This window comes from Lutjanus erythropterus, chromosome 20 (assembly GCF_056507025.1).
Source record: "Lutjanus erythropterus isolate fLutEry1 chromosome 20, fLutEry1.hap2, whole genome shotgun sequence".
NCBI lineage: Eukaryota > Metazoa > Chordata > Actinopteri > Lutjaniformes > Lutjanidae > Lutjanus > Lutjanus erythropterus.
Genome location: NC_139336.1, coordinates 3,748,695 through 3,764,513, shown reverse-complemented (window position 1 = coordinate 3,764,513; position 15,819 = coordinate 3,748,695). Strand labels below are relative to the sequence as shown.

Here is a 15,819-nt window from a genome sequence, read left to right as displayed (position 1 = left end):
CCAAAAGGACAACAAGTCCAACCAACTGCCCCATTTACTCCCATGTTAAGCAAGAGCCAAAATTTCTGAAAGAAAGCAGATGATTCCAGTTTTTTGGTGGCCATATTTTTCACACCACAGAAATAAAATTTGCACCATCACGTTCTGCAACCTGTCCTCTCGCTCACCGTATGTGGTTTTTAGCTGTAGCAGTTACCGTGTTTCATTAAACAGCTGTAGTTTGAGAGGTAGGTAGTCTCAACTTTTGCCTCTTTTTGGAGTATTTAAAATTGAATGTTCTGTTGCACACAGGCAATTGGCTGAATAAACCAACCTGAGGCTGGTCCTGTCTTCTGATTGGTGGATTGACCTAAAGCTGTTTTTTTGGCTGTTCAAACCTCATACAGAGAGAATTACACCTGAAGTGTCCAATTTTAAAATTTTAGAAACTTTATACACACACAAAACCTGTTCTTTCTATCTGTAAGGGGACTTTTACTGACATACAGAGATACACACACTCATATACATACACACATGCACGCAACAGCGCATACATGTGGACAGACGCGCAACCTCAATGATACATCTACTGCTATTAATACTGCTGGCATTATGGTGGGGATACTAGTCGGCAGCGAGCATCAGGCACACTCCAAATATTATGTGAAATTTTCTAGTTATTGTTAACATCTTGTTGTTTGCATGTGTTTTGTTGTTGTTGTTGTAGGCCATGTCTCTCCCTGTTGTGGTCATCTCTAATGTGTGTCAGCTGCCCAGCAGCTGGGCCTCCATCCTGTGGTACAACATGCTGACCACCGAGCTAAAAATATCACATCATCTATAGAAGATGTATGAGATGCTATCAGGCAGATTCATCTTCAGCTTCTTTATGGTGCATTTGAGTGTAAGGAAGTAGAGGGAAAGTCTGTAATCATAACTGTACAAAAGGTTTTAGGGAAAGTGCAGTTCTGTATATTTATATTTATGTTTCTATGAGTCACTTGTTTATGTAAAAATCGTTGGATAAATAAGTGAAATTGTTTTGTATCAATCTCAAATATCTTGGTTGACTTCAGTATCAGTCGAGTGTGTTAAGATGTTTTTTCTCTTGTCATCTTCAGAATCTGAAGTTCTTCCTCACTCCTCCTCCAGTGAAGTGTTCTCAGCTGTCGGAGGTTCTCAGCTGGCAGTTCTCCTCCGTCACCAAGCGAGGCCTGAACCAGGAGCAGCTCAACACGCTGGCCGACAAACTGCTGGGTACGATCAAACACAGAAAAACAAAAACGCAACAAGAAGCAAAATAAACCCCTCTGATAGCTGCAGATGTTTTTAAGGCCTGTTTAATGTAAACCTGAATGTTTCTCTGCAGGAGCCAAAGCCCAGAGGAACCCAGTGGGACCAAGTTCTGCAAGGTGAGACTCAGTCAGCCAGGTCATGAAAATGTCAAAATCAGAAATGGCTTTATTGCCAAGTAGGTTTTCACTTACAAGGAATTTGCTGTGGCATGTTGGTGCATACTAACATAATACTAGAAATATAAAACGTGTCAGATGGAAACATTAAAACAGACTTTTCGGCCGAGTCAGTGAGTCAGCATTAGCTTACATCAGCCAGCTACACTTCTGAAATCTACTTGTCAGTCATTTCTCAGAAATGAGAAGCTGCTTTTGTTGACTTCTCTAAGGATTCAAAGACCTCATGTTTCAACAGTTGCTTCTACAGAAATGCAGGGCAAGAATGGAAAGTTTATCAGACTTAGCAACAGTAACTAAGGAGGGCGGGACTTAGCGAAGGGTGAATTGCTGCATCTTTCTTTGTTGCAAGCTTCAGAAATTCATTTCCAGATCATTTTGATAAGTTCAATTTGCACTCAAAATAAAATAAAAATTACAAATCAATCTTGAATCTTTTTTAATATCCACAACATACACAGTGAACCAGAACAGCCTGTAGGGGGCGTTGCTCTGCTGGTGTCTTTAAAGACAACACATGTCTTCAAGCAGGATTCAATCCAACACTGAGTTGAAGTTAAATCTTAGCAGGTCATCCTCTTGAACTGTCTCTCTGCATCAACTTCAGCTCAAAACCAACCCAAGGACTGAACCTGGTCCCTCAGAACTTGAAACCAGTGATCTACCTTCTTAAGTCACTGAATCAGAGATACATGAAGACTCTTTCTTAGAGCTTTTCACTCTTTCCTTTGGAAACAGGTCTCAGAACTAAGACAAGGATCAAACCAGGGTCCTTGAACTTTGAAGTAGTGATCTATCTACACAAGGCAATGAATCACAGATACCTCAAGCCTCTTTCTGAGGGCCTTTCAATCTTTCTGTTGTATTGATGAAACCTGGGGTCTCAAAACCACTGAGTGGTGATTTTACTTCTTAAGTCAATTAACCAGAGACACTGGCGAGCTCTTTCTTAGAGTGTTTTACAACACAAAAGCTGTTCTTCGTGTCTGTAAGGGGACTTTTATTGATATATACTCTCACCCATATACTTACAAGAGAAGAGCATGTTTTCTTCTTGTCAGTACAGAGACTGTTTCCAATGATTCAGACTGAAAAAAGCCCTGCATTAAAGGGACAGTTCACCTCCAAATCAAGATACATATTTCCCCCTGGCCTGTAGAGTTATTTATTCATCTAGATGGTTTTGGTGTGAGCTGCAGAGTTTTGGTCATAGAGATGTCTGTCTCCTCTCCAATATTAATGGGACTAAATGGAGCACAGGTTGTGGTGTTCAAAGTGCCAAAAAAATACATGTAACAGCAATGTCTCTTTCCAGAAATCATGATCCAGTTACTCAAAATAATCCACACTGCTTGCTGTGAGCAGTTTCACGCAGGAACTACTCTCTTTCTACACAACTACGCCAACCAACTGAATCACAGAGCAGAAGAAAATGAGAGGCTTGTCCTCATAACAGTGCAGGATGTAAACAGAACATCTCAAAAACTCAGCAACTCAAACCAAAACAATCACATAGATGACTGATAAAGTCTGGAATGACGTCCTCAAATGTCTCCTTTTGTCCACAAACCAAAGATATTCAGTTTGCTCTCATGAAGGAGTAAAGAAACTATTTACATTTAAGAAGCTGGAATCAGAGAATTTTATGTTTTTTTCCCTTAAAAAATTACTCAAACCGATTAATCGCTTTTCAAAATAGTTGGCAATTAATTTAATAATGTACTTATCGCTGCAGGTGTGCCTTGGTGGGTATGCTGTTTGAAAGCCACTGGTTTATAGATTAAAACTGGAATGTTCATTTTACCCAAACTCACACCTGGACTGTAAATGGAAAACACAGAAGAAGCTGATCATTTCCGATAATACAGTTTTTCCAGAGCTGTAGTTTTGATTTTGGCCTGAACTGTCCCTTTAAAATAAGGCAGAGGGCTGTGTTCACGGGGGTGTGTTGTTTCAGGTACCAGTGTGACATGTCCAGAGTATCATATTAGTGTGTTTTAAGGCCTATCAGATGCCTGAACACTGCACAAAGTGGGTGAATAGCAGCGTCGATGTGAACTGCAACACCTCAATACAACCAGCTGTTGACTATGGTCTGGAGCTGGTCATGTGATGACAGCTGAGTCTCCTCCATTCACTGAATGAAAACTGTGAGATGTGACTGAAAACTCCTGGTGAGTGGACCTTTGAGCTCAGTTCTGTCACCTCAGGCCGATGCTGACTGATGGATGGATCCAGTCTGATCACACAGTCAACAGCATGTGATCAGGACCAGGTCTCGCTCTGGAATCGGCCCGACTTCTCCATGGCAGCCAGCATCTGCTCGGCGTCCTCGGCAGACACGCCCCCCTGCTGCTGGAACGCCTCCTTCAGGGCGTCACACACACTGGCGGGCATCTCTTTGGCATTGCTGCAGAGAAAATGAACACGGTCAGCAGTGTAGATTCACAGCTACTCTGTGTCTTGAAGCTCTTTAGGAGGGGATTTCTCAATGAATAATTACAGCAAACAGAACCGTGTTAATACAGACACCTGACAAGTGTTCAGGGCAGACTTAAAGAAGGGTGAAACTTTCTTAGACTTAGTCTTAGACTCACCCAGCGATGTAAAAGCAGGCACTTTTATTGGCGATCAGGTCCCACAGCAGCTCAGCGTTCTCCTTCACACGGTGCTGCACGTACACCTTCTCCTCCTGAAATAAAAAAACACATTCAGGTTCATGATCTGCTACAAAGGACACACAGGAGACACACACGGCCACAGTTATTATGCTGTGGATCATTCTACAGTAACGCAAACACAAGAATTCTTATTTTGTTATCATACACTCATGAAATCAGACATTCTGATTATCATATTCCACTTCTGTCATATTCTGTCAATAAATTAGCCTAAATCCTACAACATAAAAAAGTAGAAAAGATACAATATTAAGAGTATGTGTGTTACCTGGTCTCGTGAAAAGGCAGTAAAGAGGGTCAGGTGTCCAGCCTTCATCATTTCTTCCCAATCTGAGCGGCAGTAGAAGTCCTTGTACTCAGAGCGACAACCAAAGAACAGGATGTTGGCTGAACAGCAGGATGAGGAGGAGGAGGAGGACGAGGAGTCAGAATTGTGAAATGATGTGCAGTGAGAGACAGAGTCAGAGAGGTAAAGAGCTCACCAGTTTTCCCCTCAGCGATCCTCTCCTGTAGAGCCGACCTGAAGGGAGCCACTCCTGTTCCAGGTCCCACCATGATCACAGGCGTGTCCTTCTCTGCAGGGAACTTCATGGTCCCCTTCTTCACCCACAGGGGCACACACACCTCCCCTGCAGCACCAGTTAGTACGACACAAGAAAATGTCTTCATGGAAAATGTCTTCAGATTACATTTGTAATGCATTTCCTGCATCAGGAGCTACGCATTCTGAATTATGCATTTGTTTTTTTAAACTTGGTGAGGATTACAGTATTTAGTTAAACATGAAAAGTTTCTAACAGCAGTCTTTATTTTCCTTGGCTGCTGAGAAACCAAGCATTTATATTAGAGACAGGTCTTTATTCCTAATTTCACATTTTTGTGAATACATTTGATGACAATTTAGCAAGATTTTTCCCTGAGTTCTGATCTTGCTGATGATGTTTGCTGTTTACCTCCACATTACCTGTTGTCTTTTTAATTCTAGGAATGCAATAATATGTCCAACAGCATGATTAAAACATGTCTCAATACTGGACTGTGACAATGTCTAAAGTGATATTATATAGTTAACTATTTTATTAGATTTTATAAAAGCACTGCTACTGATTGATGCAATGTTTTGCATTTCAATTCAACTCAAACATTCATTGCTAAAGACAATTCATGGAAATTTTTTGCAGATGCTGAGATCATGTCTACTACTTAAGCACTTTAATTTAAAAGGAAAAGCTAATTTTATATGAAAAAAAAAATCTGCATACATCAGATTTATCATTAAGCAAAGGACATTTTTTCCAAGTCATAATTTTTCTTTGTTTTTAAATATCGCACTAAATATCATACTGTGGACTTTTTATCATGATATTATCATACCTCGAGTTTTTTTGTATCATAACATCCGTAGTTAATTTAGCGTAATGTTCATTTCCACAGCACTAACTCCATCAGCAAATGTCTCCACTCTGCTGCTCTCACTTTGTCTATTACAAAGAAACACTGTTCTTCCTCACTGACTACAGTCAGCTCTACCTTGTGGTTGTTTCTTTGTGCTCAGATATCAACAATGAAACTAACACTTCCTGCATTGATTCTGCACATTAGAAGTTTTCCTGTGGCTAAATATGAAACATCTACAGCACGTGTTGAGTATCATTGACAGTAACCTAATTTTTAACAAAAAACTACAAAATGACAGGGGCTCTCCTACTGTTGTTGCCTGTGATGATCTGAATCACCTGATGTTGTTGGTTTCAGGTTTGCTCTGGCAGTGCCGTTTTTTGCCTCTGCACAGATCCCTCACCTCTCCATTCATCTGGGCTTCGAAGTTCCTTTCAATATCATATTTAAACTTCAAGTTCATTCAGATCCAGGCGTTATAATTGTTGTGTCAGATGAGTTTCCACTGTGGAGAGTGGTGGACTACCTGTGTACATGACTCATACAACAGGTCTCGCGTCATTCATTGGTTTTCTCCTACTTAGAATTTTCTTTATGGTACATTCTCTTAAATGGTTTGTACTGTATGTGCCACTTCAGAACAAATGTGTTCATGAGTGACATTTATTTCAACAAGTGGGAAAAGCTGTACAATACTAACAGAGAAAAGGAACACAGGGTATGAATGTCTCAAATGAACACACAACCTCCAGCCAATCAGAATTAAGTAACATCTGTGGCTGTGACGTGCTGACTGACCTTGTGCAGGGTCCAGGGAGGCTAACCAGGTGGAGCAGAGGCCTTTCCGTGGTTTAAACAGTCTGGTTTTGTACTGAACCACAGCTACCAGGATCTGAAGCCTGTTTGGGTGAGCCTGTGCAGAGACAAGTCAAGGTTTCACTGTCTTTACTAATCAGTGAATTTCATTTACACTTTTGCTTAAAGCATCCATTTGAAACAGAGGATCTTCTTGGATGGCAGTTAAACAGCTGTCATGAATGAGGAGCTACCTTGAGAGAGGAGGCGATGGAGAACGAGCGAGGCTGGATGGCAGGGAACAGATCCAGGAGATAATCTGCTTTGAGTTCTGCTGTAGTGTGAGGGAAATCAGCCAGGACCTGCAGTGGAGACAGCACAGTGCACTCAATGAGCATGTGTGTAAGATCATTTTTCCTCTCGGCCCAGTACCGACTCCAGTCCTGATCCGTTACCTCTAGCGCCGTGCGTCGGGGCCGGTTGCAGTAGCTGTGCAGCTCGTCCTGACCCGCCGCCGAGCTGAACTCAAGCAGCTTCTCCCGCTCCAGCTCGTTGGTGGCGAAGGTCGACAGCAGCTCGAAGAAGGAGCGGCGAGGCACAGCGGAGATGTCCAGGTAGCTCTCCACCAGGTGGCGCACAGTGCAGGGCTGAGGAAGCCTGTCTGGAACTGAGAAGACAAATTGACTTTTCAATGTCAACTGTGGCTAGAGAATTCTGCTTTAAAGCTGCACTGAGCACTAGTTTTACGTGAAAAGGGTCACTCATAGAGACAAAAAACACAGAATCATCACCCAGCTCTGTGGTCCCCTATAGCCTCTTTCTAAAGATTCATAGATTTCTTTACTGTGGATACATGGATAATGCACACACTGAACACACACTGACCTGCAGTGTTGTCTGTGGCTCTGAGGGTGAACCAGGCCTCTGGATCTAGTCTCAGCAGCTGACAGAACTGCTGCACGTCCTCTGGTGCGTTACATGGATACATCATCACCACGTCACCAGCAGAAAACCTGATCAGCAAAACCAAAAGAGGGCGTACCTTTTTCATTTTGCATTTTCACTGCGACTGTTTTCTACCTCTAAATGTTTTGACTGAAAAGTGAAAAATAAATGTGATTTTCAGCAAAAATAGACAATTTCAGTTTCTGGATGTGTAGAATGTGTCACAGACATGAAAAAAAATCAGGTGAAGGGAAGTTTTTTTCTCACTATCTCCTAACCACCCTCCCTTTATCTTTATCTCTCTGAATCAGGGGGAAGAAAATGCACTGCTTTCTGTTACAGCTCTTTTCTTCTCTTCATAAGTCTTCTGTAAACTAAATTTAGAAAGATATTTCTGACAGCAGCAGCCGCACAACAGAAACATGTGAGCTGCAGCAGTTCAGCAAGGTAAACAGCATCTACCTCACCTGTCTCTGGGGTGCAAGTCTAAAAGGGTTTCAACATTACTCACTCAATGTTAGATCCAGTGATGTCAAACTCAATGTGTCTCACGTCCTGAAAGTGTGATGCGTCCGTTACTCTCCTGTTAAACACCAGCCGGGAAGGAAAAGGACAGGACTGGGAGGGGACAGTCTGATCCGTGGGAATCCTCGACCTGTTGTCCATCTTCTCTGTCACATCATCCAGGAAGTGGAAAGTGTATGTTGGAGGGAGTCTGCCAGGAGAAACACGCAACAGTCCAGCTGGCAAAAAGCCCAACAAACTTTAAAGAAAAATATGCCACCACAGAAAGACAGACTGTGTCAGATCGAGTGGACACTCACGGTTCATCTTCCCCCAGTGGAATCACATCAGCCAGTGATGGGTACAGAGCAAACACTCTCTGCCAAAATGACGTGAGCCACGGGTCGATCACAGCGTCTGACCTGGTTCACACAGATTTTAAGGTAAGAAAACATTTAACAGCTAAACTGGATATGTATTGCAAATATTTTTCTTCCTGGTCAAAAATAATATTTCAGATATTCACAATATTTTTCCTTGGACAAAATGTTTATTGGGCTTTTAATTTCAGATATCCACTATTGCATTTTTCATATCTAGACATGAACATTCTGGGCATTTGCAATAGAATTCTGGGGAAAAAGTCCCAACTACAACAGTTTGTCAATCAATTAAAAAAAGCATTTTCTGAGGCAAATCAGATTAACATGTGGCTTAAAATCTGTATGGGAAAACATTAAAGAGATATGAGCCACAAATTAGAGCACTTCATAAATGTCCACATGGTGGTGCTACTGTGTCTGGATCTGCTCTAAAACCATATCACTCTCTCAGTTCTTACCTGGCTCACAGCCAGACTAAAGCACAAAATTCTCCTAAAATGCGTGATGCAGTTTAAAGGTAGAGAGATCAAACAAAAAAATCTACATGTGTAAAAGTAAATGTCTTTCATTATCTAAATTAAATTCCAAACTCCAAACAAACAAATTAAATTTGTGGCATAGCTGTCTGGACAGCTAATGATTAACTGGTATCATTGTATCAATATTGCGTGATATATATATTTTTCCCACAGTGTATGAAAAAAAAATTAACAGGAGCAAAATCTGTGAAAACTTCAGATGAGTAGAAATCTATCAAAATGCTGCACACATGAAAAAAATACCTGGAATAAAAATGCATTCCAAGCTTTATTTGTGATGAAGTATCCCATGATTCACCAGCTCCTTCACACATGGTGTTTCTTACCCCAGGTCATGTTGGTCATCTGCCAGCCCCACAGGCAGCAGCACACTGGCACCCAGCTGCAGAAGGCGCTTATGGAGCTTCTTAGCCACAAAATTGAACCTGCAGCGAAAGTGGTTGATGCCTTTATTAAAAAAAAACAAAAAACACAAGTTTCTCTGAATGTGTGCTGTGAGAAGTGCAACCCTGAAAAAGAACTGACTTTGGGTAAGACGAATCCCCCAGGCCTAGCACAGCGCAGTCCAGCCTACTCAGAGAGCCTACAGGCAGAGACTTCCTAAAGACAAACCTCCAGAAGTTCTATGAAGAAGAAAAAAACAGAAATCCTTAGTGGGTTTTCTTATTTCAATTGATCAGCCAAGAAACTGAAGTATTGTTCCTGTTACTGTATGTTTTGTAATACCTTCATATTGTCTGGAGGGTCTCCTTGTCCAGTGGTGGCACAAACAAAAACAACCAGAGACTCTGAGATCAAGTTGGCCTGTTTGATGAGAGGAAACACACATGAGGACACAGTGCTTTCAAGCAAGGTAGACTTTAAACAACACAAATCAATAGGAAGAGAGATAGAGGCTGTCACCCAGCAGTGCAGGGACTAAAGTTCAGTTGGATCTGGTGCTGTAAGTATAAATGGTCAGAGCCATAATAATCCGCTCTCCTGGCTGCACCACACTCACCACATTGTAAGAATCCAGAGGCAACACTTGAACCTGCAGCTGTCTTCTCTGCGCCTGCCGTGCAATCCTCTGGGCTGTGTCCTGGGCCGTACCAGTCTGACTCCCATACAGGACGCGAAGGACAGGCTTTAACATTGTGACTGAGAGACAAAGAGTGACAAAATGCTCTGTTATTTTACAAGGACAGAGACTTGGAATCGTAAAATGAATCCACAAATTAAATAAAACACACAAGGTGACTGAAGTTATCTCTGCAGCTCTGAAGTCCACAGAGCAGAGTCAGTTTCCACACATTTAATAACAGCATAATGTCCCATTTTATCATGTTTATATAGTTTCATCAGGTCGTTGTAATGGCGTGTTTCTTTGCATGTGATCACTTCATCATGTGATGGAATAATGTTGACAGTGTAGTGTCTATTTTGTGAACCATGTGTAATGAATATGTTTTTAAATCTCTCCAGCTCTGCAGGGTCATCCCTGGCCACCATTACTCTCTTTCAGAGGCTGTAGCGGGCTCAGTTTTTAAGATGACCTAAGAAATCCACTGCTACCAACCATGGCATGCTAGCTTCAGAAGTACACAGGAATTTGGTGATGCAGCGCAGTGGGACAAGAAGAAAAAAAGGTTGAAGAGATTGACTTAAAATGTTAAAGTTAAATACAAAATTTATGCACAAATAAGAGTATTATATACAAACAAAAATACAAATTGAAAATATAAGGTATGAATAAGATAGGAGTTGTAAAGGACAGTGTGATTTAAGAATAAGAAGTACAGAACAAGTTAAGAGCTTGATAAGAAGTTAGCTACATAATGTTTTAAAGCTAGACTAAATTTTAGCAAGTGAAAAACTAGCATGGTGATTTTCAAAGGGCTCCCTTGACCTCTCACCTCTAGATATCTGAATAAAAATCTTCTTCTGCTTCCATTCAATCCTAAATTTTTATTGCTGTTTACTGTTTTCATCGTCCAACTTTTGAAATTCTGGTTCTTCTGTATGTGAATGCCATGCAATTTGTGGCAAAACCCTGCAGCAATTTGCATGCAGAATAAATGTATATGTGTATAATTTTTTTGCCTATTCTATCTGAATATTTCTGCAGACTGGAGGGTGGAAATTTGAGACTCTTTTGAGTCTTGAGACTTGACCTCACTGTATTAAATGGCCTATAGTCACCTCTGGGATAATCAAAGCTTCATCAAACTTCACAACCACAAAGTAGAGACCTGCGGCATTCAGAGGATGGATTGCTTTCCTATGTATATCAATAAATAAGGGGGTCTCTGAACAACCTCCAGAACAGAAGTGCTCCCCATCCAACCACCAAAAATAGCAATTCTGACTGAAATGTCTAAATAGTAAAAGTTTTTGAACCCAAATCACGGCATAAATTCTTCTATGGTGTTCCTCAAGGTCTTGTTGTCTTAATGTGGTATTTTGGAGAATTTTTTGACTATTATATAACAATTCTCCAGTGTTCAAAAATGGTTACATTTGCACCAAATCAGTGTAATAAATGGTATCAACCCAAAAACTGCTGCAATGACTTATAAGAAATGATCAAGCATGGGGAGGGCCATAATCAAACATGTATGTTAGGTCAGTACAGACAGAGACTGGCTTTCATTGGATGTTGTATTTTGTTCAATTGTATATGTGACCCTACCATATTTTTTACCCTAAACTCTGAACTTTCAGTATTTGAATAGGCGCCTTAAAAAGGGTCATGTTTATTGCAGATTTATGACTGAGAAACTTGACACACGATGCTGAGCTGCATCTCTAATTAATCTCCGGATTCAAGCTTTGACATGATGCCTGCTATTTCCCCTAAAGATCTCCTGTACTCCCCTAAAATAAGACAACAACAAGTGCAGGATATGGAGATGTCAAGTAGAAAAGGTCACTTAAAGTAGGCCTAAGTTAAACATAATACTTTATTCTTTTATTGTGACGTGTCTGCCTTTTACGCAGCATCTTTTTTCTTACAATAAAAGTAACCCTGACACAAAGTAAACATTACAATTATATTGCTCTGACGAACTTTGTCCATATGCAATAACACATGACATTATGTTACATGACTTGGTGGCTAGCAGGTTAGCTAGGTCAATTATTTTTGTTTGTTATTTTTTGTTTTCTCTATAAATCACACATATAACAAACACAAAGGAAACCAGACACTTACCGCTGCTGTCTTCGTCAAAAAAGCCTTCAACGTGAATAAAATTGAAAGATTATTCCACTAAATAAGGCAGGAAGCTTCTCATTCTAAACATCACCGACACACTTTACGGCAGAAAGCTAATCTCGCGCTGTGATTGGCTCGTCTTTCTTCTTCTTCTTTGGGTTCGTGGGGCCAGACGTTACATGGGTGTGTTGCTGCCCTCTGCTGTTTGTTCTTACCATCTTTTTGACAATTATTTATACATTTTTTAAATGTATTTCATTACTATGCAGGTATTCCATCAGTTTCTTCATTTCAGTCCAGTTATCCAGGCTCAGTAGTGTCAAGTGTGCAGAGTAAAACCAGTTTCTCCAGCTGCTCTCAGGTCTGTGAACAGCTTCCTCCAAGAGACTATTTCTTATACTGGGTTAGTATTATAGAGGATCTGAGGGGCTTTAATTATTGCTTAATTGTCACCATAGATAAATAAATCACAAATGATCAAATTTATTGAGTAATTTCACATATAAACATTATATTTATGAATAATTTAAATATCAATTTTACTCTATTTGTGAATTCATTATTTCACTCATTTCTTTCTGTTGGTCACCATTCACTTCCATTATTTGGGAGATTCTGCCATGCTGTTTTTTCTGTGAAACTCCAGCAGTGTTTTGTGGACTAAAAAAACTAAACCCCACCACCTTGAGCATGAGTAGATAATGATTGAATATTCACTTTTGGGGAAACAATTCCTTTAATGTCATCAAAGCGGGGTTCAGTGCCATTACTTTTTGGAGCCTAATATAATTAACCCAAATTAATTAGTTGTAAAATTGTATGATGTGTTTTCAAACATCTTCTGACATAAGAAGTGCTGGGTGTGTTGGACACATTTCAATAACAACCAGCAGATTGTGCTCATCTGAAAACATCAAAGCCCATGTAAATAGATTTTTCTGAATAGAACTGATTTGGGAACTTTGCTGAGTTTTTCACATTTTATTAAGACTGAAACAAATTTGTTCCTAACATTTAAATAAACATTTTTAAGAAAGTGCACCATCTGTCTCCTGTAATTTTTTCTCGATGTAGGGGAGCCCCAGTGTGCTCTATTAATTGGCATTTTTGTGAGTTAAATTAGGTTTGAATTTGAGAAGAAAAAAAATGTGTAAAGAGTTTTTTACAGTTCTAGCCTTGAAGTGCATCAGGTATATGCATCTATGTTACATGCATGCACTAAACCTCGTTAGAAGATTTGGGATTCCCCCACCATAGTTTTAGAAAATAGGGCATAGGGCCTCCAAAACACTAGATATGGCCCTGACTGCAGGTCTTAGATGTACATTACGTGCATTTTTTAAAACTGATTTTGAATACTGATTTTTTTTCTCTCTATTTTATTTTGTATATTTTTTTGTTGTTCCGTGTGTATGAGTTTTCAGGTAATTTTTGTTGTTGTTGTTCAGGTATTTCCAGTTAAGTTGTTGTGTTTTTTTTGAAAATATCACTATATAAAGACTACAACTGTGACCACTACTCTAAATTTATCTTAAGATGATATTACATTCTTAAATTATTTTTTTGTGTAGTGATGGTGGTGAAATAATGCAGATTGCATCATGAAATTCATTAGAAAAATGATGGAGGGATTCATAAATAAATTATCTTATGTATTAGCTGTGTCATAATTGATGCACACATGATTTTACCATAAATTACTGTTCAAAATATTACATAATTAGGTCGTAAATATTCTGATTGAAATATTAGTAACAATATTCCTGGTATTGTTACTGTAACTTTTTCAAAATTAGCCAAGTTTTTACTTTTTAGTGATATACAAACATCATTTCTGGGTTGATAAGGGTTGTGAGGCAGATTTGTAATCTTGTCAGTAAAAAAAAATAACTAAAAATATTTTTAAAAAATTATTTCACCATTTATTTTAAAATACCATCACACCATAAAACATGTATACATTTTGTTAGCTTAATAACCCTCACATGGTAGATTACTCACCAAGGAGATCACCTGGCTTAGCTTAACTACTGGAGTACACACACTTTGTGGCATAAATACATGACTGCAGAAGAAAGTGAAAGTGAGTGTGTGTGTGTCTGTGTGTGTACGTGTGTGAGGGCACTTTGTCTCCACTATTAAAGGACAATGACAGGGAAAGTTTGTGTTGAATTTGACTCATGGTGCCAAACCTCTACACACAAGTCAAATAAGACACAACTCTTGGAAAAAAAAATCTCACTTCTATATCAGAATGAAACTGCAATTAATTTATAACAATCCTTTTTTCAAAATGGCATTTTGCTACAAAAATGATTCACACATGCAACAACTGAGTTGCACTTTTTTTAATTTTATGACATATGAAAGATTGTTCCAGTGCAAGTGCATCTACTCACATTTCACTGAACTCAAGAATAGGATTCAGAGGCTTAGTATGTCTCTCCATATGGAGCTGCAATTTATTTTATTTACAAATATGCCAGAAAATTAAAGGGATAGTTCATCCAAAAATGAAAATTCACTCATTATCTAGTGGATCATGGATTCAGAAAAGTGTGACAGAATTCAGCAACTTTTTGAAAATGATAAATCAGCAACACACAAAATGAAACTCAGAGTGGAGTAGACCTGCGAGGTGAGCTGTATTTAGCCCATCAAAGTGTCAGTGTCTGGGTGCCCCTGTAGCTCAATTGGTGAAGCCTTCGCCCCATATGCTGATGGTGCTGGTCCTCTGCAGCGGATGCCAGTTCAACTCCCACCTGTGGCCCATTTGCTGCCCTTCGTCCCCTCTCTCTCTCTCTACCCCCATTCCTGTCCCATCTTCAGCTGTCACTGTCAATAAAGGCAAAAGCCAAAAAAAAAATCTACAAGTGTCAGTGTCACAGTCAGCGATGCCCATGATATTTGGAGTTGTAAGCACACCGTCCTCCGTGTGCCCAATAAAATGCGTGAATGTTTTCTTTATTGCTTCATTCTGAATGAACTGAACATTCATATGAACAAATGAACATTTGTACTGGCTTGGAGCCCAGTTCACATCAGCAATACAGGTCAGATTCAATGATTATTTGATTTTCAGCTACACACCACTTGGACTGATCACATTTAGGTTGACAGTTACCCAAATCACTTTTTATGATGTGAGTATTGTACACTTTGTGTATTGGGTACACAGTAGGAACTGGTCTGACCAGGCTGATGCTAGCTAGTACTAGAGGGCAAAACCAAAAGTGTCACAAATCTCAGGCACACAGCCTGGCAACAAGGATCAGTAGTTCATTGGCCCAGGGACTGGACAGGGGCTGGGTGAAAACCTCAGGGAGATGTCCTGAGGGCAGGGCAGAGGCAGAGCCGGAGACCTCAGGGGAGCAGAGCAGATCTGGAGGGCAACCTGGAAGCAGGGTTCAAGGAAAGAACACCTCTGGAGGACAGGCATGAAGATGCGGATACCCTTCAGGAGGTTGGCAACAAAGGCGATGGCGACCAGGAAGCTGCTGATGAAGGCGAAGATGAGACCCCTCTGGTGGCTGACGGAGAAGACTAAGATCCCCTCTGCAGCCGACGGCAAAGACAAAGGCGGTGGGAACCCTCTGGCGACCACCAGCACTGACAAAAGCAAAGGCAAGACCCTGTAGTGGGAAATTTTTTAATCATCCTGCTTGCATGTTTAATCTCTGGTGATGTTGGTGCTTTCCATTGGGGTATTTTTTAACTTGATATCCTCAGCCAAGGGCAGGTAGCACACAGGAAGTCAACTTCTTGGGGGAATTTGTTGAGACAACTTTATGAGGCATTTGATTTATATTATTTAAAAAAAACAGTTGATTAAACCACACAAACTTAGGGGAAGTACACTTTTGCTGTACTGTAGGCTGTAAGAATGCTAAAGGATAAGGGGAAATGATACACAGGTACGTTTGG

The 15,819-nt window shown here is 40.1% G+C and overlaps 1 protein-coding gene across 1 annotated transcript; it reads right to left on the bottom strand.

Annotated features, from left to right (window-relative positions):
• Nucleotides 1-2,430: 2,430 nt before the first annotated feature.
• ndor1 (NADPH dependent diflavin oxidoreductase 1) lies at nucleotides 2,431-12,018 on the bottom strand. The gene is made up of 15 exons (XM_084746080.1): nucleotides 11,893-12,018; nucleotides 9,700-9,839; nucleotides 9,426-9,503; nucleotides 9,225-9,322; nucleotides 9,026-9,124; nucleotides 8,098-8,199; nucleotides 7,785-7,988; nucleotides 7,214-7,341; nucleotides 6,784-6,995; nucleotides 6,583-6,690; nucleotides 6,332-6,446; nucleotides 4,618-4,764; nucleotides 4,404-4,522; nucleotides 4,052-4,146; nucleotides 2,431-3,864 (listed from the first exon to the last, which is right to left on the bottom strand). Exons 2-15 carry the CDS (start codon nucleotides 9,832-9,834, stop codon nucleotides 3,720-3,722), a joined length of 1,785 nt encoding a protein of 594 aa, XP_084602206.1. The 5' UTR covers nucleotides 9,835-9,839; nucleotides 11,893-12,018; the 3' UTR covers nucleotides 2,431-3,719.
• Nucleotides 12,019-15,819: the final 3,801 nt, after the last annotated feature.